Source organism: Oncorhynchus kisutch, linkage group LG28, assembly GCF_002021735.2.
Source record: "Oncorhynchus kisutch isolate 150728-3 linkage group LG28, Okis_V2, whole genome shotgun sequence".
NCBI lineage: Eukaryota > Metazoa > Chordata > Actinopteri > Salmoniformes > Salmonidae > Oncorhynchus > Oncorhynchus kisutch.
The window spans coordinates 7,895,027-7,919,383 of NC_034201.2; the positions used below are offsets into that span (position 1 = coordinate 7,895,027).

Here is a 24,357-nt window from a genome sequence, read left to right on the forward strand (position 1 = left end):
CTCCAGATATACTGTCCCCGTCCATTCAGCCAGTGGGGTTCACCGTCCATCGCGCGGACAGGATGAAAGAACTCTACAGGGGAAATGAAAGGTGGAGGTGTATGTTGCATGATTAACTACTCATGGTGTGATAGTGATAACGTATAGACATTCTAGTTATTTTGTTCTACCAATCTGGAATATCTCACCATCAAATGCACCCTCCAGGTGTCAGTACGAAGCCGAGGAAGTTTACCCGAGGTTACATGGAAGGTGCTCTTTTCAGTCTTCACATAAAGGTTATGGTCAAGGAGCTGTTGAAGAACCTTTTGCACGTGCTGTATGTGTTCCTTCAGGGAGTTGGAGTAAATCAGGATGTCATCAATGTAGACAATGATAAAGCAGTTGATCATATCCTGGAAAACCTCCTTCATAAAGGATTGGAAGATGGCATGACCAGGTATTCGTAGTGCCCTCGAGTGGTGATACAGGCCGTCTTCCATTCGTCGCCTTCAAGTATACGGACAAGGTTATATGCACTTCGCAGGTTGAGTTTAGTATAGATGTTGGCGCGACCCATTTGTGGGTCGCTGGAATCAGAGGAAGAGGGAAAGAGGGAAACGGTTCTTGACCGTGACGTCATTCGAGGAACGATAATCAATACATGGACGAAGACCACCATCCTTTTTCCCAACGAAGAAGAAGCTGGATGCAGCCGGGGAAGAAGAAGGACAAATGAAACCGTTTGGATGATTCATCAATATAGTTCTCCATTGCCTCATTTTCCATGATAGATAAGGGGTAAACACAGCCCTTTGGTGGGGACACTCCAGGGAGTAAGTCAATAGCACAGTCTCCTGGGCGATGTGGTGGCAGAGTGGAGGCCTTGATTTTGCTGAAGACATTGCTGTACTGGGCGTATTCAGACGGTATGGTGGGCGGCACTGCCGAGGTAGAGTCCTCAATGGTGGTGACTCTTCAGGGTAGGCTGAGACAACTGGAGAAGCAGGTAGAAGACCAAGACAGTGACGAGATGGCAGGGTTGTGACGACAAAGCCAGGGGTATCCGAGGATGAGTGGCTGTTTGGGGGATGAGAGTTCCACGAGTTGAATGGTTTCGGTGTGGAAGACTCCAATCTGGAGGGTGACTCTCTGTGTCAGGTGCGTGATAAAGCCCGTGCCCAATGGCGGCCAGTCCAGGGTGTTAACCCTTAAGGGAGGAGTGACAGGTATTAGACCATTGTCAGGCTCTTGTACTAGATGGTGATCGATAAAATGACCTGCTGCTCCCGAATCTATCAAGCCTTCTATGTACTTGGTAAACCCCTTCACGGTTATCAATACTGTGACGGATAATTGCTTCTGGGAGATATTTAGAAATAAGGACACGCACCTGCATGGCAGCGGGGGGACCTTTATCATCTCTCCGTGGGGGACGAACATGGCAATGTCTGAGTAGATGATCTTTCCCTCCACAATATAGGCAGAGCCCTTTTTGGATCTGCTTTTGACGTTCACTACACGGGAGAAGGGCAGGGCCCAACTGCATGGGTTCTGGAAGTCTCGGACAGAGTCATGGAAAGAGAAGGTTTCAGGTTCCTGGGTGGCAGAGTTCTTTGGCAATGAGGTGGTCGATGGAGATGGACATACGAATGTATTGATTTAAATCCTGAAGGTCACCTCTACAGGCCAGCGCCACCTGAAGTTCCCTGTTGAGCCCTCTTCAGTAGACAGTAAGTAAAGCAGCCTCATTCCATCCACTGCTTGCAGCCATGTTGAGGAACTCGAGGGCAGACTCGGCAGCTGAATTACATTCTTGTTGAAGTTCTACGAGGAGGTCTCCTATAGGACGACCAGAGGGAGAGTGATCGAATACCTCTTTGAAGAGGGTGTGGAAATGGGTCTCGGATCCGAGTTCTGTGCTGTTGGCAATCTATATGGCGTTGGCCCAATCGAGGGCTTTGCCTGTGAGTAGAGACACAACAAAATCCACCCTGCTCTTGTCGGTGGCGAAGTTAGTGGGTTGTGCTCAATGTATTTGCTGCATTGCATCAGAAATCCCTGACATTTCCCAGGTGAACCGTCATATTGTCCAGGCATAGGTATGAATGAAGGAGGGCTATGAGTTACGATACCTGGCATCGGAGGAGTAGAGATGTCAAAGCTCCTCTTGCTGGGTTAGGCGCCGCTGTAGCGTCGCTGATTCCATTCCATTATTGGGTGAGGTATTCTGTACTGAACACTCAGAGAGAAAAAGGTGTAGATTCACGCGCAGAGCGCTGCAGATGTTTATTGAGCCTTCACAGAAGGCAGGAATCATGGTCACAGGCAGGCAATGGTCAAACAACCATACAAATAGAAAGAACTGAACTAAGTAGGGAGCTGATGAGACTAGGTGAGAAACGAACACAGGTTAAATAAATGAACAGAAATGAAAGACAGGGCTACGTTCCAGAACACAAAGAAAAATAACAAAAAGGTAGACTAAGAAAGGAAAAGCAGAACCTTACACAAACTGGAAACCGCATATCCCGAGGCTGCATTTATTGTAGCCTTAATAAGGGAAATCTAAGGATAGCGCTACCGAAGTTCTATCACATCTCCTGTGCTACTCGCTCATCGAGAACTTTGGAGCATTGCTACTCCCTCTTCCAGGACGGCTAAAAGGCCCTCCCCACCCTCCCTTTGGCAAATCAGATCATGCCTCCATTTTGCTCCTCCCCTCCTATTGGCAGAAACTTAAACAGGATTTACCCGTGGTAAGGAATGCTCAATCTGACCAATCGGAATCTATGCTTCAAGATTGTTTTGATCACATGAACTGGGAAATGTTTAGGGTTGCCTCTGAGAATAGTATTGACAAATACACTGACCAAGGGATAGAGTTCATCAGGAAGTGCATAGAGGATTTATTCCCACTGTGACGATTTAGAACTTATCCAAACCAAAAACCCTAAATAGATGGCCACATTCGCACAAAACTGAAAGTGCGAACTACCATGGCAAGGTGACTGGGAACATGGACTTGTACAAACAGATCAGCTATGCCCTCCGTAAGGGAACCAAAGAGGCAAAGCGACAGTACAGGGACAAAGTGAAATCACAATTTAACAGCTCAGGCACGAGATGTATTTGGCAGGGACTTCAGACAAACACAGATTATAAAGGGAAATCCAGCAACATCGCGGACACTGATGCCTTGCTCCTGGACAAGTTAAACACCTTATTCGTCCGCTTTGAGGAAAACACAGAGCTACCAACACAGGCCACTGACGCTACCAAGGACTCTGAGCTCTCGTTTTCCATGGCCAACTTAAGTAAGACATTTAAGAGTGTTAACCTCTCTAGAGTACGTGGGACAGTAGCGTCCCACCTGGCCAACATCCGGTGAAATTGCAGAGCTCGAAATTCAAAAATACTCAATTCAAATATTTAACATTCTTGAAAATATGTGTTATACATCAAAATAGAGCTTAACTTCTTGTTAATCCAGCCACCGTGTCAGATTTCAAAAAGGCTTTACGGCGAAAGCAAACCATGCGATTATCTGAGAACAGCGCCCCGCATACAAATGCATGAGAATCATATTTCAACCAGGCAGGTGAGCCACGAAAGTCAGAAATAGCGATATAAAAAATGCCTTACCTTTGATCATCTTCTTCTGTTGGCACTCCAAAAGGTCCCAGTTACATCACAATTGGTCATTTTTTTCCATAATGTCCTTCTTTATATCCATAAAAACTCAGTTTAGCTGGCACGATTCATTCAATAATCCACTCAGTTTCCCTCCATCAAAATGCATACAAAATGAATCCCAAACGTTACTAATAAACTTTTCCAAACAAGTCAAACAACGTTTATAATCAAACCTCAGGTATCCTAATATGCAAATAAACTATAAAATTTAAGACGGAGAATAGCATGTTCATTACCGGAGATAAATAAGAAAGAACGCACTTTCCTCCACGCGCTTGGAAACACTACAGACAAAATGGGAGCCACCTAGAAAAACTACAATATCTGGGTCATTTTTCCAAAAACCAGCTTGAAACTCTTTCTAAAGACTGTTGACATCTAGTGGAAGCCCTAGGAGCTGCAATTTGGGAGGACTTGGGCTTATAATTATAGTACTAGCCATTGAAAATAGTGGTAAGCTGAATTTCTTTTGGGGGGGATGGTTTGTCCTCGGGGTTTCGCCTGTCATATCAGTTATGTTATACTCACAGACATATTTGCAAAAGTTTTAGAGACTTTAGAGTGTTTTCTATCTAAATCTACCAATTATATGCATAACCTTGCTTCTGGGCCTGAGTAACAGGCAGTTTATTTTGGGCACGCTTTTCATCCGGATGTCAAAATACTGCCCCCTACCCCAGAGAGGTTAACCCTTGCAAGGCTGCCGGCCTTCCAAGCTGCATCCTCAGAGCATGTGCAGACCGACTGGCTGGAGTGTTTACGGACATATTCAATCTCTCCTTATCCCAGTCTGTTGTCGCCACTTGCTTAAAAATGTCCACCATTGTTCCTGTACCCAAGAAAGATACCTGGGGAGGACTGCCACCAGTCCTCCCTAGGTAACTGAACTAAATTACTATTGCCCTGTAGCACTCACTTCTGTCATCATGAAATGCTTTGAGAGGTTAATTAAGGATAATATCACCTCCACCTTACCCGACACCCTAGACCCACTACAATTTGCATACCACCCCAACAGATCTATGGATGACACAACTGCCATCGCACTGCACACTGCCCTATCCCATCTGGACAAGAGGAATACCTATGTGAGAATGCTGTTTATCAACTTCAACTCATCCTTCAACACCATAGTACCCTCCAAGCTCATCACTAAGCTCAGGGCCCTGGGTCTGAACACCAGCCTGTGCAACTGGGTCCTGGACTTCCTGACGGGCCGACCCCAGATGGTGACGGTAGGTAACAACATCTCTGCCACGTTGATCCTCAACACGGGGGCCCCACAAGGTTGCTTCCTTAGCCCCCTCCTATACTTCCTGTTCACACATGACTGCGTGGCCACGCACGTCTCCAACTCAATCAAGTTTGCTGACGACACAACAGTGTTAGGCCTAATTGCCAACAACGAAGAGACAGCCTACAGGGAGGAGGTGAGAGCCCTGTCGGAGTGGTGCCAGGAAAATAACCTGTCCCTCAACATCAACAAAGGGAAGTAGCTGATCGTGGACTACAGGAGACAGAAGATAGAGCATGCCCCTATCCATATCGACGGGGCCAAAGTGGAGAGGGTGAAAAACTTTAAGTTCCTCGGTGTGCACATCCCTGACAACCTGAAATGGTCCATCCACACAGACCATGTGGTGAAGAAGGCGTAACATAGTCATTGACACTGATCACTTTTAATAATGTTTATATACTGTTTTACCCACTTCATATGTATTCTAGTATATATTCTGTATTCTAGTCAAGGATCATCCTATATAACTACTGCTGTACACACCTTTTCTGTTTATATACTGTCCATACTGTCTATACACATCATTATATATATATATATATATATATATATATATATATATAATGTGATTTGGGATCACTTAGAAATGTCCTTGTTTTTGAAAGAAAAGCTATTTTTTTGTCCATTATACTAAGATAAATTGATCAGAAATACAGTATAGACATTGTTAATGTTGTATATGACTATTGTAGCTGGAAATGGCAGATTTCTCACCAATTTCTCACATGGAATAGCCTTAATTTCTCAGAACAAAAATAGACTGCGAGTTTCAGAAGAAAGTTATTTGTTGGTAGTGTATATATATATATATATATATTTATATATATATATATATTGTTTATCTATATTCCAGACTTTTATTTTGTATTGTTAGGTATTACTGCACTGTTCGAGCTTGGAACATAAGCATTTTGCTGCACCTGTGATAACATCTGCAAAATATGTGTATGCGACCAATACATTTTAATTTGATTTGATTGATTTAGTAGCCCCACAGCTCTCAGTTCATGGTCTGTGAGCAGACAACGTACAGTCAATAACACAATTGAAAAATATGTGTGCAGTGTACAGTGCAAATGTAGAAGAGTAGGGAGGTAAGGCAATAAATAGGCCATAGTGGGGAAATAATAACAATTTAGCATTAACACTGGAGTGATAGATGTGCAGATGATGATGTGCAAGTAGAGATACTGGGGTGCAAAAGTGCAAAAAGATAAATAACGATATGGGTATGACGTAGTCGGGTGTGCTATTTACAGATTGGCTATGTACAGGCCCAGTGATCAGTAAGCTGCTCTGACAGCTGATGCTTAAAGTTAGAGAGGGAGATATAAGACTCAAGCTTCAGTGATTTTGGCAGTTTGTTCCATTCAATTGGCACCGGAGAACTGGAAGGAAAGGCGGCCAAAGTAAGTGTTGGCTTTGGGGATGACCAGTGAAATATACCTGCTGGAGTGTGTGCTACGGGTGAGTGTTGCTATGGTGACCAGTGAGCTGAGATAAGGTGGGGCTTTACCTAGCAAAGACTTATAGATGACCTGGAGCCAGTGGGTTTGGCGACGAATATGTAGTGAGGGCCAGCCAACGAGAGCATACAGTTCGCAGTGCTGGGTAGTATATGGGGCTTTGGTGACTAAATGGATCGTATTGTGATAGACTACATCCAGTTTGCTGAGTAGAATGTTGGAGGCTATTTTGTAAATGACATCGCTGAAGTCAAGGATCGGTAGGATAGTCAGTTTTACGAGGGTATGTTTGGCAGCAAGAGTGAAGGATGCTTTGTTGCAAAATAGGGAGCCGATTCTAGATTTAATTTTGGATTGGAGATCCTTAATGTGAATCTGGAAGGAGAGTTTACAGTCTAAACAGACACCTATGTATTTGTAGTTGTCCACATATTCTAAGTTAGAACTGTCCAGAGTAGTGATGCTAGTCGGGCGGAGTGTGTGCCGGCAGCAATCGGCTAGCTGAGAGAGGGGCCTAGCTCCAGGCTAACTGGTGCTTGCTTCGGGACAGAGACGTTAGCCAGGAGTAGCCACTCGGATAGCAGCTAGCTAGCTGCGATGATCCGGTGGAAGGGTTCTGCCAGCTCTTACTAAATCATCCCCCTCCAAATGAATCTCCTCTCTGTGAATACCTACTCCCTAAACAGCTGTGTGTTTGTGTGAATACCAGTATGACGAGTGTACAGTACTACCCATGGAAAGAGATCACTTTAACACAACTGACCCAGAAGAAATGATTTTCCTGTTATTATTTTATTATTTTGTGGGAAATGATTTTGAGCAGTCATTGAGTATAGACACAATACTTCTGTCTTTTTAGTTCATTTTGCATCAGATGAGCAAGTGGAACACTTCTAGTTGGTCAGCTGGTTAGGGTTATCGCTAAGATTAATACTCCACTTGCTTTGTAGTGAATGACTTTGGGATTCACTGGGATCTCAGAGTAAGAAGAGTTAATTACACGCACACGCACGCACACGCACACACACACACACACACACACACACACACACACACACACACACACACACACACACACACACACACACACACACACACACACACACACACACACACACACACACACACACACACACACACACACACCACATCCCACCTGCCACCTGTTCTGAGCTGCAGTTGAACTGTGGCTCATTGTGAATCTAATGGAGGTCTAGCGGCTGTATGCAAAGCAGGCCCAGTATCCCAGAAGCACCTAGAGGAGGGGGGGGGGACTCAGGAAGGAATTCTGGGAGGAGGTGGAGCTTCTAGGGAGAAAGACTGATATATCAGTCAGAGGAACAGAAAGACAGATTATACAGAATCAGAATCACATGGAGTCAATTATCTATTACATTTCTAAGGGAATTGAATGAAAGAAGTTTAAATCTAAGAGCTTTCTTGTTCACGTACATTTCCCTTTTACATGATTATCTCTACATTATGGACATGAGGTAGCATTTACTGTACAAAAATAAATACAACTAAAGCCTATAGCTTGTACCCAGTGGATCAGTGTGGACCTCAGAGAGTTTTGGCGCTCTCTACCTTGAGACTGGTCCCTCTATTGGCCCTGGCTCCATCAAAGAGAGCCGTGGTTGTCAGCTGATCCCAGGACTGTTTTCTCTCTGTCTGTTCAAGTGAAGAGGAGGATAAAATAATCTTTTCATTCTTTCAATGACTTCTGTTTCCGTGGTGACCTTGACAGGGAAATCACGCGAGAGGTGAGGGTTTGGACTTTAAAGAGATGACATCTGCTGTGGTTTGGCCTGTGTGTGGTGGTCTGCTCTCCGCTGTGATCAGGGTCTGTGCTGTGCGCCCTCCCCTGTGCTGTGAGGAGAGAGCGTATGGAGAACAAGGCTGTTGTTTTGACACATCATTTTATAGGCTTTGAAGTAACGCGTGTCCGAATACAAATGTACAAAATTACAATAGGGATTTATTGTCGCCCAACATTTTCAGAGCTACGTAAAAGCAATCAGAAATACTCCAATCCTGCAGAAACATTCTGCACAGCTAGTCATCCTAGTCTCAAGAGGTGATGATTGGTTATCCTAACAGCTCCCCCCTGTAACAGAGCAGAACTGGATATGCCTCTTCAACGTCCACAACAGACCCCATTCCCCAGTTGGCCTGCCCCCCCCCCCCTCCACCAGCCCTAATGCTACATAGAGCCATGAGCCTGAGCCAGATCTAGAGGCTGAGCCTGCCTATCCTGCTCAGTGAGGCTCAACTTAGGCAGGCTCCTACAGCCAGCCCTCCCCCATTCCTCATCCACATCACCGGGCCAGCTCTAAATCACAGTCCTTCTACAGCTCCTCCTGCTTTAGCCGGGGGAACTTCAGCATTAATGTTTGATCAGAGAGAAAATAACAGCTCTTCATGGATATAGTAATAGTTGAATAGGAAACATCCCCAGTAATATCTCGGATAATGGTGGGCTGTGTACTGTATAGCCAGTAGGCGGTGGTGTGTGTGCTGGCTCCCTGTGGCTTTTTTGACACGTGTACAGTCCTGTTTCTGTCAAGACGGCATATTCTAATGTGGCAACCGTAATGCAAGCCCTGCCGAGCAAGAAGAGGAAGGGCAATTTAAGGCACGTTAGCCTCATGTCCCCGTTGCTACTTTTCTGCCTTTTTTTCCCACAGTTTGTGGTCTTAAATTGGCATCATGGTATCATTTTGCGTATCCACAGATGAATAATCCATCCTGACTACATTTTTTTTAAATGAAGTATTGCGCTATTTATTGATGAATCACAGAGAGAACTCTCTTGATGACAGAGCGATTCTGGTTTCCCTCCTGGGCAGTTGACATATTTAAGCATTACAAAAACCTCTTGTTATCTAACCCTACCATCGTTTACATAGAAAAAAGAGAGTTGTTTGTTGATTGCCGGTGCTGTTGTTTTTTTTAAATGTTGGATGGGATCAGAGATGGAGAAACAGGAGATGCTCCTTAGGGGCAGTGCGCTCATACAGTGAAAAGTACACTAACTGCTTCCCTGCCTGTCAGTCTGCTGACATTGCCCAATAAATAGGTCAGTGTTTTATCCTACAGTCAGTGAAGGATAAGGAATGTATGGGCGCCTGTGATACGTCCATCTTTAGCTGTGTCCCTGTGGACACTGACCACTCAGCAGTACTAAAGCATCCATTAGTCATGTGACTAGCCAGAGGGCCACACCCATGGGGGAGGGAAAAGAAGGGAACTTCCTGCAGTCGACCTGCTGATGACATCATACGTGTACAGCAGAGATATAGTTAACTAACAGTGCAAATGCTTTTACTTTCTATGTACTTATCCTTTCACTTCTAGTGCATTGATTCTAGCTCCCAGTATTTACAGTATAGTGTATTGTGCGTTCCCCTGATGAATAGATAGAGTACTCATTGAGTATGCTTTATATTACAGACCCCAATGCCTGCGGTTGTTGACACAAATCATCATATTCATGAATATGCCCCCGTGGCCTACACGCAGGTGTAGTCTTGATGATGTAGTCCTTGTAGAGGACCATGAGTCAGAGGTGCCATCGATGAAGCCCTGTGCTGTGGCCCTGTGGCCCTGTCTGTCTGTGGAGGAATAATGGGATGCATTCGCAAGTGTTGTTTCAATGACCTGCGGGCGGAAGGCTTTGAACTTCCTTTCACTTTGATTGGCTGACCAGATAAGGGACCTGATTGGTCTGTGTTATTACTGTAATGGTCACATAAGGCCTGCGCCTGGGCGCTGGATATGAACTACAGTACAACACTGCTCTATTATAGTGACCTAATGAAAAGCACAACTGTTTTACCACAAGGTAGTGTAGACGGTCTCTCAACATGGCGCCTGTTTTTACGTAACAAGGGCCATGACTGATGACATCATGGTAACCACAGGATTGATCTCTTTCTCAGAGGTAGGCTATTGAGTCTAGCATGGAATATTTCATGATTACCAGGACAGAGATACAGACCCTAAGTTCCTCCAGGAACAAAGAGGATCAAGTGAATAAGTTAGGTTAGAGACATTGGAAATTAGTTTATCTTTTCTGATCAAAGATACCGAGTAGGGTTAGCCGCTTGTGATCAATCTAACGCCGTACTCTAAGCTGTTGCCAGATAGTGTGCAGGGTAAGCATACTGCAGGTCGGGAGACAGACAGTCCTCTATTCTGTAAAAGTGAAACTAACGACCTCTCACTCCTCGTGGGGAGAGTAACACAATCTAACAGAAGCCCTCATGTGCATTCAGGTATATCCAGAAAAACTGCTTCAGATGGGGAATATACTATAGCGTGACTCACCACACCCAAACAAGTGTAGGAACTAGCTTTGTGTTGACTGTTTCAGTCCCACCCATAAAAAAAGACTATTGTTTACTAAATAACAAACTATAGTATATGCTAGTATATACTGCAGTGTTTTTACATTGCTGTAGTATTTACTATAGTGTTTTTGTTTTACTATCTTTGACACAGAACTGGGGCTTCATCCTTGAGGAAACCTACTGGACATATACTAAAAGAGGACATTTCCATAACCTGTAAGGCAACACAATATATGGTCAATACTTGGCATGTAGGTTTCTCACTCATGGGGGGCACAAATTGGGCTATTGGGGAAAGAAATGGGTGGGGTATATGCAAATCAAATATGAGCATATCGACACAGTCTGCACTATCGTATTCTACAGTATACTACAGTTTACGACAGAATTCAAATCAAATCAAATCAAATGTATTTATATAGCCCTTCGTACATCAGCTGATATCTCAAAGTGCTGTACAGAAACCCAGCCTAAAACCCCAAACAGCAAGCAATGCAGGTGTAGAAGCACGGTGGCTAGGAAAAACTCCCTAGAAAGGCCAAAACCTAGGAAGAAACCTAGAGAGGAACCAGGCTATGTGGGGTGGCCAGTCCTCTTCTGGCTGTGCCCGGTGGAGATTATAACAGAACATGGCCAAGATGTTCAAATGTTCATAAATGACCAGCATGGTCCAATAATAATAAGGCAGAACAGTTCTATAGTAGGCCTGAGTACTATATTATCGAGGGTTACTACAGTGTGTATGATAATATGTTGCAGTTTACTACTGAATTCTACAGTAAGTTCTACACATGATCGAGGGATACTACATTGTGCAGTATAGTATTCTACAGTATACTACAATTTACTAAAGTTTACTACAGAATTCTATAGTAAGTCATGCACATGATCGAGGGATACTATAGTGTGTAGTATACTACAGTTTACTGCAGAATTCTATAGTAAATACTGTTGTATTCTATAGTAAACTGTAGTATTCTTTTCATGTGGGCAGGGACACGGCTACTTTTTAGTGTCTTATCACTGAAAACACACCCTCTCTCTCTCTCACTCACTTACACACACATATACTGTACATACACACACTGCAGCACTTATCTGCTTTATAAGGTGGAGTCAGCCCATCTCCCCACACTGTGAGTGAACCACCTCTGTCTACCTCTCTGACAGACATAAATCAGTGGGTTTCTCATGGGAATGATCTGACTTAAATCTAACAAACTGTTTTCCCATGCTGAGGCTTGATGATGTAACAAACTCTCCACAAACATTTAGATAAAGGCTTCTAATCCACACACACTCAAGCGCGCATGCACACACACTACAGTAGGGATGGGCGCAGTTAATTGAATATCCGGATATACGAACGTATTTTAGTGATCAATTACTTGGGGGTGGCAGGTAGCCTAGTGGTTAGGGCTTTGGACTAGTAACCCGCAAGGTTGCTAGATCAAATCCCCGAGCTGACAAGGTAAAAATCTGTTGTTCTGCCCCTGCCTTGTTAACCCGCTGTTCCTAAATTGTCATTAGGCCTATTTTAAGAACGCAAAACACTCACCAGAAAAACTTGTTACAGAATCAGTTCCATCATGGTGAAAATATTACTTCTCTTTCACTGTTGCTGTTAGCCAAACCACTGGAGAAAAGCAGCATGTCCTCTGTTTACCTCTGCCATTCATTGAGAGTCAATAGCAATTTCTATCCGGATAACTTAACAAAATTATGATATTAGTCGAATAATCAAATAATTTAAAATCTGCATCCATACCACGCATAGGCACACACACACACACACACACACACACACACACACACACACACACACACACACACACACACACACACACACACACACACACACACACACACACACACTCACGCACACACACACACACACACACACACTCACGCACACACACACGCACTTCATATGGGAAACCTGGAACAAGATGGCGCCAACGATAGTTGCCCTGTTGCTAGCTCCCAACCAACGTCGCTTTCTTTTGTTTATTTTAGTGTTATTTTTTACTTTAATTGAACAGAAAGGTTCCAGTGTTATGTCCTATGAATGACAAGAACTTATGGACATCAGATCGAGGATAACTCACCACAAGTTTGAATTTCCGGAGCTGGATCCTTTGTCTGGATTACCCGAAGCAGTTCCTTTCATCACTGGAGCCCTTTTTCCGAGAAGATGCAGCCGGAGAAGGGTAAGGCGAGCTTTAGTACTAGTCCGATTTAAGTTAAAAGGGTAAACCACCCTCCGCTTCCTAGTATATTACTTGCTAATGTACAGTCTCTGGAAAATAAAGTTTGCAAGCTCAGAGCGCCGATTACCTACCAGATAAATACAAGAGACTAACTTAACTGCCTCACATAGACTTGGATTTTGGGGGGAGGGGCCTTTATCAGGCTATACAGCCATCAGGGTTTTCCAGACATCGCACGGACTAGGAAAAATTACTTTGCGGGAAAAACAAAGGTGGAGGAGTATGTTAAAATCAACAACTCATAGTGCGATTGTAGGAATGTACAAAACCCTTAAGAGTTTCTGTTCCCCTGACCTGGAGTACCTCACGATCAAATGCCAACCCCATTATCTCCTGAGAAAAGGCACCTGTGGTATGGTCTGTACAACGCTGGTCTGACCAATCGGAATCCATGCTACAAGACTGTTTTGTTCATGTGGACAGGGATATGTTCCGGGCCGCCTCTGGGAATAACATCAACAAATACACTGATTCTGTCTCTGGGTTCATCAGAAAGTGCATAGAAGATGTTGTTCCTATAGTGACGATTAGAATATACCCAAACCAAAATCCTTGGATAGATAGCAGCATTCGCACAAAACTGAAAGCAAGAATCAACGCATTTAACCACGGCAAGGTGACTGGAAACTTGGACGGGGTACAAACAGACCAACTATGACCTCCACAAGACAACAACGAGGCAAAAAGACAGTACAGGGAGAAAGTGGAGTCGCAATTCAATGGCTGAGACATGAGACGTATGTGGCATGGACTTCAGAGTGTCACTGATTATAAAGGGAAAAACAGCACACCTTTTTCCCATGCTTCGAGGAAAACAACACAGAGCCGCCAAATTGGACCCCCGCTGCTCAAGAGGACTGCGGGCTTCCGATCTCTGTAGCTGACGTGAGTAGGACCTTCAAGCATGTTAACCCTCGCAAGGCTGCTGATCCAGACGGCATCCCAAGCCACACTCTCAGAGCATGCGCAGACCAGCTGGCTGGAATGTTTACGGACATTTTCAACCTCTCCCTATCCCAGTCTGTCATCCCCACTTGCTTCAAGATGGCCACCATTGTTCCTATGCCCAAGCATGCAAAGGTAACTGAACTAAATATTTATCGCCCTCACACATTCACTTCTGTCATCAAGAAGTGCTTTGAAAGGCTAATCAAGGACCATATCACCTCCACCTCCATTGAACCACTGCAATTTGTATACCGCCCCAACAGATCCACAGACAACACAATCGCCATTGCACTGCACACCGCCCTATCCCACTTGGACAAGAGGAATACATACCTATGTGAGAATCCTGTTTATAGACTATAGATCAGCTTTTAACACCGTAGTGTTCTCTAAACTTGCCACTAAGCTTAGGGCCTTGGGTCTGAACTCCTCCCTGTGCCATTGGGTCCTAGATTTCCTGAGGGTCGGCAACAACACCTCCGCCACGTTGATCCTCAACACGGGGGCCCCACAGGGGAGTCTGCTCAGCCCCATCCTGTACTCCCTGTTCACCCATGACTGCGTGGCCATGCACGACTCCAACTCATCAAGTTTGCTAACGACACGGCAGTGTTAGGCCTGATTAGCAACAACAAAGAGACAGCTTACATGGAGGAGGTGAGAGCCCTGTCGGAGTGGTGCCAGGAAAATAACCTGTCCCTCAACATCAACAAAATGAAGTAGCTGACCGTGGAATACAGGAGACAGAAGAGGAAGCATGCTCCCATCCACATTGATGGGTCACAATGGATAGGGTCAAAAGCTTCAAAGTTCCTCGGTGTGCATATCACTGAGGACCTGGAATGGTCTCACCACACCGACAGCGTGGTGAGGACAACCGCGCCCCTAGAACTTCAGTCAGCTGAAGAAATTTGGCATGACCCCAGGACCTTCACGAGCGTCTACAGATTCTGTTGGGCTGCATCACTGCCTGATATGGCAACTGCACCACCCTCAACTGCATTGCTCTGTGCGGTCAGCCCAACGCATCATCGGGGGCACAATGCCTGCCCTCCAGGACATTTACAGCACAAAGGAAGGCCAAAAAGATAATTAAGGACCTGAGCCACAGACTGTTTACTCTGCTACGGTCTGACAGACGGAGTCAGTACAGATGCATCAATGCCAAGGCCGAGAGACAAAAAAACTGCTTCTATTACCAGACCATCAGACTGTTGAACAGCTTCTATTACCATCAGACTGATGAACAGCTTCTATTACCAGGCCATCAGACTGTTGAACAGCTTCTATTACCATCAGACTGATGAACAGCTTCTATTACCAGGCCATCAGACTGTTGAACAGCTTCTATTACCAGGCCTTCAGACTGTTGAACAGCTTCTATCACCAGGCCTTCAGACTGTTGAACAGCTTCTATCACCAGGCCTTCAGACTGTTGAATAGCGATTACTAGCCGTCTACCAGGTGATGCACACTCACTCACAAGAAACACACACAAGCTGTCACACACACTTCATACTCACAAACACACACACATACACACTCACCCACTCACACACAGCAAACACTGCTGTCCCATGTCATTGAGACATGGACACTTCCTGTTTCACAATGTTTCATAAAAAACTGTATTCCTGCAACGCTTGTGATTGTTTTCACATTTCATTTATGCCCTTTCTTGCATGATTTTTTGGGGGGGCACCATGATGTTCTGATAAAGATCTATTTTTGGGGGGATTAAATTTTTCGACAGTGTGCAGGTCTCCATCTCTTTCAATACTGTATTCCCGACATCGCTCATTCTAATGTTTATACTACTGTACTTTGTATTTAGCTGCTTTTACACACCGCATATACTGGATTCTACTAATGTATACAGTGCCTTGCGAAGGTATTCGGCCCCCTTGAACTTTGCGACCTTTTGCCACATTTCAGGCTTCAAACATAAATATATAAAACTGTATTTTTTTGTGAAGAATCAACAACAAGTGGGACACAATCATGAAGTGGAACGACATTTATTGGATATTTCAAACTTTTTTAACAAATCAAAAACTGAAAAATTGGGCGTGCAAAATTATTCAGCCCCTTTACTTTCAGTGCAGCAAACTCTCTCCAGAAGTTCAGTGAGGATCTCTGAATGATCCAATGTTGACCTAAATGACTAATGATGATAAATACAATCCACCTGTGTGTAATCAAGTCTCCGTATAAATGCACCTGCACTGTGATAGTCTCAGAGGTCCGTTAAAAGCCCAGAGAGCATCATGAAGAACAAAGAACACACCAGGCAGGTCCGAGATACTGTTAATACTACTAATGTATATATAATTCTTAGTATTGTCACGCCCTGGCCATACAGAGGCTTTTATTCTCTATTTTGGTTAGGCCAGGGTGTGACTAAGGTGGGCATTCTAGTTTCTTTATTTCTATGTTTTCTATTTCTTTGTGTTTGGCCTGGTATGTTTCCCAATCAGAGACAGCTGTCTATCGTTGTCTCTGATTGAGAACCATACTTAGGTAGCCCTTTTTCCCACCTGTCTTTGTGGGAAGTTGACTTTGTTTAAGGCACGTAGCCTTTGAGCGTCACGTTTTTTTTGTTTGTTGTGTTTATTGTTTTGTTCGGTGTCATTTTGATTAAATAAAAGAGAACGTACACTCACCACGCTGCTCCTTGGTCCTCTCCTTTCAACAGCCGTGACAAGTATATCTGGTGTAAATTCACCCTCTGTATGTGCATATAGATTGCATTTTGATGAATGTTACAGTGCTATCTGGTATGTTAATTGGATTCGTCCCGACGTTCATTCTTCATTTCTTGTTGTACTTTCTTTTTTTTTTACATTAAAATGATTTGTGAACTTGTTTGACGTTTTACTGTATTTTTAGGCGCTAGTAACATCAGCATTTCGCCTCACCAGCTATAACATCTGCTAAACTGTATACGCGACCGACAAGCTTCGATTTGATTTGACACACAGACATTTGCAAGTGGTCTGGGGGTGAATCCTGTGCTGCCTGGTGGCCTTTGTTCACTAATGTAGGTCTCCAGTCTAAGAGGCTGCGTGGCCCTGAGACTGTTGGACTGTAAATCACATGATGGGCCTCCAGGGCGAGGCTGTGAAAAGAGCCTAAGATGGAGGATGGAAGGATTGAGGATGAGGGAGGGGATGAGAGATATGAACATGTAGCCCAGCGCTCACTCTCCATATCCCGGTTGCGATTTCACAGTCAAAGTCATTGGACACTATTAGCACCATTCCAGCGCCAGACAGCTCATTAGCTCGTGTCCTTCTAACAGCCTGAGAAGAATGTGCTGTCTCTTGAAGGTCTCTTCCTTGACTTTCACTTGGTTACATTGGGAGAGGGAATTACCCTAATTTAACTGACTCTGTAGCTGTTTTCCTCATCTCAAACTGTAGTCAACAGGGTTCAGGTTGACAATGGGTATACTGTATTGAGCCTAACCTTAACTTGCACAGATGAATCCCCATAGATTCTTCCAGATGGCTATCCCATCTTTATCCGGGAGCCCTCTCCACATGACCTAAATAGGTCAATGTTCCTGATGTAGTTGGAATCCCTAACTAGGGGTGTGCTCTACTGCAAGCTGCAGATCTGTCTCACTGTCCTGTATGCTGCTGCCATTCCTAGAGGGCCTACTGTTTACTATGCGGAGCATGCTCCTGTCACTCTCATGATATTACCCTGGTCCTGATGCTCCAGGAGAGGGCTTCAAAAGCCCACAGCTGCAATAACAATGTAAGAGAGCAGCAGAGAAAAATAAGAAACTCTGTTGGAGCCTCTGCTTCATATTATATTACTGCCCTAACCTAGGCCCTACCCTTACTGGGCCCTACCCTTGCTGCAGCTGAGCAGCCATGCCCTATAACACACATTCTAAATCGCTGGCCCAAACGTCCACCTCACACATTCACATTTAGGTACGGAACACAATGTGACATACACTGCGAATGGCGAGATATGTTTCTGAAACATGTTTCGTCGTGGGCCTACATAAAACGTTGATCAATTTGAACGTCAAGTGTGTTTTAATAACTGGAAGCGTCTGTTTGTACTGAGGCCTGGTTGAATCTCTGATGATCAGGCTACACATGGAAAATACTGTACAGGCTGCAACTGCAATAGTACAGTAGTCCAGGGTTTTACATCCGGGATGTAACGGTTTGACTATGCTGAGAACTAAATTGCCTGTTTACAGATGCTTCCTAATGAAGTCAGATGTGTACTGGTGGATTTATCTCCCCCTAGATGAATATAAGTCAATGGGTTGCAGTCTCCATACTATATACACTTTCTTGTCAGTTTCTCTCCATCATCTCAGCGGACGATGATCTCAGCAAAGATCTGTAATCTACTTGGAGCTTCTGTCGAATGTAGTCATTTAGATGTGAACATAGCTAGATGTTTTCCAGTCTGTAAATCTTGTGATTGGATAGTTTTTTTCCCTCTGGCACACGGCAGTTCTAAAACATTACACAGAGGCCTTCCTTCAAGAAAAATATTAGGAACCAGAGAGTGAAACTATGACAGGAAATTGTAGGTCTAAGTAAAGACAGATTATGGGATCTTGTGCCCCCCCTGGAGCACAGAGAGAGCCCTTCTTGTGACCCGTGGAGATTTAAAACACGCTGGCTTGAGGCTGCTCATGCCTCTACTGAGAGTGAACATTACACAGTGAGGGGGAGACAGACAGCCATCCAAAGACTATTACCTTGTAGAGTTTTGTTGAACTCCTGACAAAGTCTTACAGCATTTGTACTCAAGTTCAAAACCATTACAACATTCCTCACATTTCTTGATTCAGTTATTTGGAATGATTTTTTTTTTTTAAATGTGGGATGGATGTTGATCTGTTTAAAGCCTGCAGTGTGCAGAGGGAGTGGTGGATTTCGAGTATATTTTGATATCTCAGGGGAGAGCCTGTAGGCATGGCTCTCTTCTCTCTTTCCACTTTGATCCTAAGAATCCCTTACTTTATTTTCTATCATAGCCTCATGCTAAACTTCCCTCTCTCTTGTTTTTCCCCTTCGTCCTAGGATACTGTGAGTGTTACTAAAGATGTCCGATAGTGTCGATATTGAAGAGAAACCGCCAGCCCCTCCCTTGAGAATGAACAGTAGTTCCCGAGACTCTTCATCAGTGAATCACGGCTCCAAACCTCTCCCAATGGCTCCTGAAGAGAAGAACAAGAAGGTTCGCCTGCGCTCCATCTTCCCTGGAGGAGACAAGAGTGAGTAGACATCTGCATCACCTTTTACTATAGTATAGAACTAGGGCCCTGAGTATGTCCTGACCACGTCACCTAAATATGAATAACTAGGCCTGGAGTTCTTGTGGGTTTCCACGAAACCCGAGACATCCTCACTGGCTCACGAGGTCAAGTGAAAACAAGGAACCCATTGATCAGTGATCTAGTCACATCACTGTTTTATTAGGGTTAGGAGCCCTCTCTGAGCTATGCAATTTGGGATATGGGTATTGTATTTATTTTTAGCTCTGCCCTCGGCAAAAAAGTGAAACAATCTCAGTTATATAAAAGTTGCTAGAGTCATATAATCCTTGTAAAAACAGTTCTTATTCAAAAAATATTGAAAATCACTGTTCAAGAATAATGACACCGATTTCAACGTACAGTGCATTCGGAAAGTATTCAGACCCCTTGACCATTTCTACATTTTGTTAGGTTACAGCCTTATTCTAAAATGTATTCAATTGTTTTTTCAATCGACACACAATACCCCATAATGACAAAGGATTTTTTTTTTTATTAAAATTTTATTAAAATTACATTTATATACAGTACCAGTCCAAAGTTTGGAAACACTCATTCTTACTCATTCAAGGGTTTTTCTTTATTTTTACTATTTTCTACATTGTAGAGTAATAGTGAAGGCATCAAAACTATGAAATAATGCATATGGAATCATGTAGTGACCAAAAAGTATTAAACAAATCAAAATCATATCAAATATTTTATATTTGAGATTCTTCAAATAGCCACCCTTTGCCTTGACAGCTTTGCACACTCTTGCCATTCTCTCAACCAGATTCATGAGGTCACCTGGAATGCATTTCAATTAACAGGGGTGCCTTGTTGAAAGTTAATTTGTGGAATTTCTTTCCTTCTTAATGCATTTGAGCCAATCAGTTGTGTTGTGACAAGGTATGGGTGGTATACAGAAGATAGCTCTATTTGGTAAAGGCCAAGTCCATATTATCTCAAATAAGAAAAGAGAAACAACAGTCCATCATTACTTTAAGACATGAAGGTCAGTCAATTCGGAAAATGTCAAGAACTTTGAACGTTTCTTCAAGTGCAGTCGCAAAAACCATCAAGCGCTATGATGAAACTGGCTCTCATGAGGACCACCACAGGAAAGGAAGACCCAGAGTTACCTCTGCTGCAGAGGACAAGTTCATTAGAGTTCCCAGCCTCAGAAATTGCAGCCCAAATAAATGCTTCACAGAGTTAAAGTAACAGACACATCTCAACATCAACTGTTCAGAGGAGACTGTGTGAATCAGGACTTCATGGACGAATTGCTGCAAAGAAACTACTACTGAAGGACACCAATAATAAGAATAGATTTGCTTGGGTCTAGAAACACAAGCAATAGACATTAGACCGGTGGAAATCTGTCCTTTGGTCCGATGAGTGAGATTTTTGGTTCCAACTATCGCGTCTTTGAGAGACGCAGAGTAGGCGAACAGATGATCTCCGCATGTGTGTTCCCACCATGAAGCACGGGGGAGGAGGTGTGATGGTGAGGGGGTGCTTTGCTGGTGACACTGTCTGTGATTCATTTAGAATTCAAGGCACACTTACCCAGCATGGCTACCACAGCATTCTGCAGCGATATGCCATCCCATCTGGTTTGGGCTTAGTGGGACTATCATTTATTTTTCAACAGAACAATGACCCAACCCACCCCCAGGCTGTGTAAGGGCTATTTGACCAAGAAGGAAAGTGATGGAGTGCTGTATCAGATGACCTGGCCTCCACAATCACCCAACCTCAACCCAATTGAGATGGTTTGGGATGAGTTCAAATCAAACGTTTTGTCACATGCGCCGAATACAATAAGTGTAGACCTTAACGTGAAACTCTTACTTACAAGCCCTTAACCAACAGTGCAGTTCAAGAAGAGCTAAGAAAACATTGACCAAATAAACTAAAGTAAAAAAATATATAATTAGAGTAACACAATTACGTAACAATAATGAGGCTATATACAGGGGGTACCGGTATCAAGTCAGTGTGCGGGGGTACATGATAGTTGAGGTAATTTGTACATGTAGATAGGGGTGAAGTGACTATGTTTAGATAATATACAGCGAGTAGCAGCAGTGTACAGTACAACAAACAAATGGAGGTGTGGGGTGGTCAATGTAATAATCCGGTGGCCATTTGATTAATTGTTCAGCAGTCTTATGGCTTAGGGGTAGAAGCTGTTAATTAGCCTTTTGGTTCTAGACTTGGCGCTCCGGTTTCCTGCTTGCCATACGGTTACAGAGAAAACAGACTATGACTTGGGTGACTGGAGTCTCTTACAATTTTATGGGCTTTCCGCTGACCATTATATAGGTCCTGGATGGCAGGAAGCTTGGCCCCAGAGATGTACTGGGTCGTACGCACTACCCTCTGTAGCGCCTTACGGTCAGATGCCGAGCAGTTGCCTTACCAGGCGGTGATGGAATCGGTCAGGATGCTCTCGATGGTGCAGCTGTAGAACTTTTTGAGGATCTGGGGACCCATACCACTCTCGACCCGCTCCACTACATTCCCATTGATGTTATTAATGGGGGCCTGTTCGGACCGCCTTTTCCTGTAGTCCACGATCAGCTCCTTTGTCTGGCTCACATTGAGGGAGAGGTTGTTGTCCTGGCACCACACTGCCAGTTCTCTGACCTCCTCCCTATAGGCTGTTTCATCGTTGTCGGTGTTTAGTCATCGTTGTCGGTGTTAAGGTGTTTAGTCCCAGGGTCCTTAGCTTATTGATGAGCTTCATGGGCACTATGGTGTTGAACGCTGAGCTGTAGTCAATGGACAGCATTCTCACATAGGTGTTCCTTTTGTCCAGGTGGGAAAGGGCAGTGTGGAGTGCAATTGAGATTGCGTCATCTGTGGATCTGTTTGGGCGGTATACAAATTGGAGTGGGTTTAGGTTATCCAAGAGGATGCTGTTGATGTGAGGCATGACCAACCTATCAAAGCACTTCATGGCTACCGACGTGAGTGCTAAGGGGCGGTAATCATTTAGGCAGGTTACCTTCGCTTCCTTGGGCACAGACACTATGGTGGTCTGCTTGAAACATGTAGGTATTACATACTCAGTCAGGGAGAAGTTGAAAATGTCAGTGAAGACTGCAGAATGAAGGAAAAGCAGCCAAAAAGTGCTCAGCATGTGTGGGAACTCCTTCAATACTGTTGGAAAAGCATTCCAGGTGAAACTGGTTGACAGAATGCCAAGAGTGTGCAAAGCTATCATCGAGGCAAAGGGTGTCTACTTTGAAGAATCTGAAAGATATCATATATTTTGATTTGTTTAACACTTTTTTGGTTACTACATGATTCCATATGTGTTATGTCATAGTTTTGTTGTCTTCATTATTATTCTACAATGTAGAAAATTGTAAAAGTAAAGAAAAACCCTTGAATGAGTAGGAGTGTCCAAACCTTTGACTGGTACTGTAAGTATTCAGACCCTTTACTCAGTACTTTGTTAAAGCAACTTTGGCAGCGATTACAGCCTTGAGTCTTCTTGGGTATGACGCTACAAGCTTTCCTGTATTTGGGGAGTTTCTCCCATTCTTCTCTGCAGATCCTCTCAAGGATCTGGTTGGTCAGGTTGGATGGGGAGCGTTGCTGCACAGCTATAGTCAGGTCTCTCCAGAGATGTTCGATTGGGTTCAAGTCCGAGCTCTGTCTGGGCCACTCAAGGACATTCAGAGACTTGTTCAGAAGCAGCTCCTGCGTTGTTTTGGCTGTCTGCTTAGGGTCGTTGTCCTGTTGGAATGTGAACCTTTGCCCCCAGTTGGAGGTACGCACTCTGGAGCAGGTTTTCATCAAGGATCTCTCTGTACTTTGCTCCGTTCATCCTTCCCTCGATCCTGACTAGTCTCCCAGTCCCTGCAGCTGAAAAACATTCCCACAGCATGATGCTGCCACCACCATGCTTCACCGTAGGGATGGTGCCAGGTTTCCTCCAGACCTGATGCTTGGCATTCAGGCCAAAGAGTTCAATCTTGGTTTCATCAGACCAGAGAATCTTGTTTATGGCAAATTCCAAGCGGGCTGTCATGTGCCTATTACTGAGGAGTGGGTTCCGTCTGGCCACTTTACCATAAAGACCTGATTCGTGGAGTGCTGCAGAGATGGTTGTTCTTCTGGAAGGTTCTCGCATCTCCACATAGGAACTCTAGAGCTCTGTCAGAGTGACTATCGGGTTCTTGGTCACCTGCCTGACCAAGGCACTTCTCCACCGATTGATCAGTTTGGTTAGGCGGCCAGCTCTAGGAAGAATCTTGGTGGTTCCAAACTTCTTCCATTTAAGAATGATAGAGGCAACACTGTTCTTGGGGACCTTCAATGTTGCAGAAATGTTTTGGTACCCTTCCCCAGATCTGTGTCTTGACACATTCCTGTCTCTGAGCTCTATGAACAATTCTTTCAACCTCATGGCTTGGTTTTTGCTCTGACATGCACTGTTAACTGTGGGACCTTATATAGACAGGTGTGTGCCTTTCCAAATAATGTCCAATCATTTGAATTTACCACAGGTGGACTCCAATCAAGTTGTAGAAACATCTCAAGGATGATCAATGGAAACAGGATGCACCTGAGCTCAATTTCGAGTCTCATGGCAATGGGTGTGTTTTTATTTTTTATAAATGTGCAAACATTTCTAAAATCCAGTTTTTGCTTTGTCATTATGGGGTGATGTGTGTAGATTGCTGAGGATAAAAAAAACATCAATTTTAGAATAAGGCTGTAATGTAACAAAATGTGGAAAAAGTCAAGGGGTCTGAATACTTTCCGAAGGCACCGTATCATCTCTTTAAAATCCCTGTCCCTGTATTAGAAATAGATCTGCATGTTCTTTTGTTCCTCCGTGCAGCAAACAAGAAGAAGGAGAAGGAGCGTCCTGAGATCTCGCTGCCCTCAGACTTTGAGCACACCATCCATGTTGGTTTTGACACTGTTACAGGGGAGTTCACTGTAAGTTTCAGTTTCAGTGCCAAATATTTTTTTCGTATGTACAGGATACACGTGGTATATCACCGTCTAACGAATTGCTTACTTGCAGGTTCCTTCTCGACAACGC

The 24,357-nt window shown here is 44.1% G+C and overlaps 1 protein-coding gene and 1 non-coding gene across 2 annotated transcripts in view; one reads left to right on the top strand and one right to left on the bottom strand.

The window, feature by feature from the left end:
* The window catches only part of LOC109873276 (serine/threonine-protein kinase PAK 3), a 53,181-nt gene that overhangs the window by 7,545 nt on the left and 21,279 nt on the right, over nt 1-24,357 (top strand). Inside the window, exons 2-3 of the mRNA XM_020464914.2 lie at nt 19,069-19,262; nt 24,151-24,251. Coding sequence (XP_020320503.2) covers nt 19,091-19,262; nt 24,151-24,251 — 273 coding nt within the window. The 5' untranslated portion in view covers nt 19,069-19,090. The remainder of the gene's footprint in view (nt 1-19,068; nt 19,263-24,150; nt 24,252-24,357) is intronic.
* On the bottom strand, nt 10,945-10,997 carry LOC116358199 (U7 small nuclear RNA). Its single transcript, XR_004206079.1, has one exon. It is a non-coding gene; the product is annotated as a U7 small nuclear RNA (small nuclear RNA).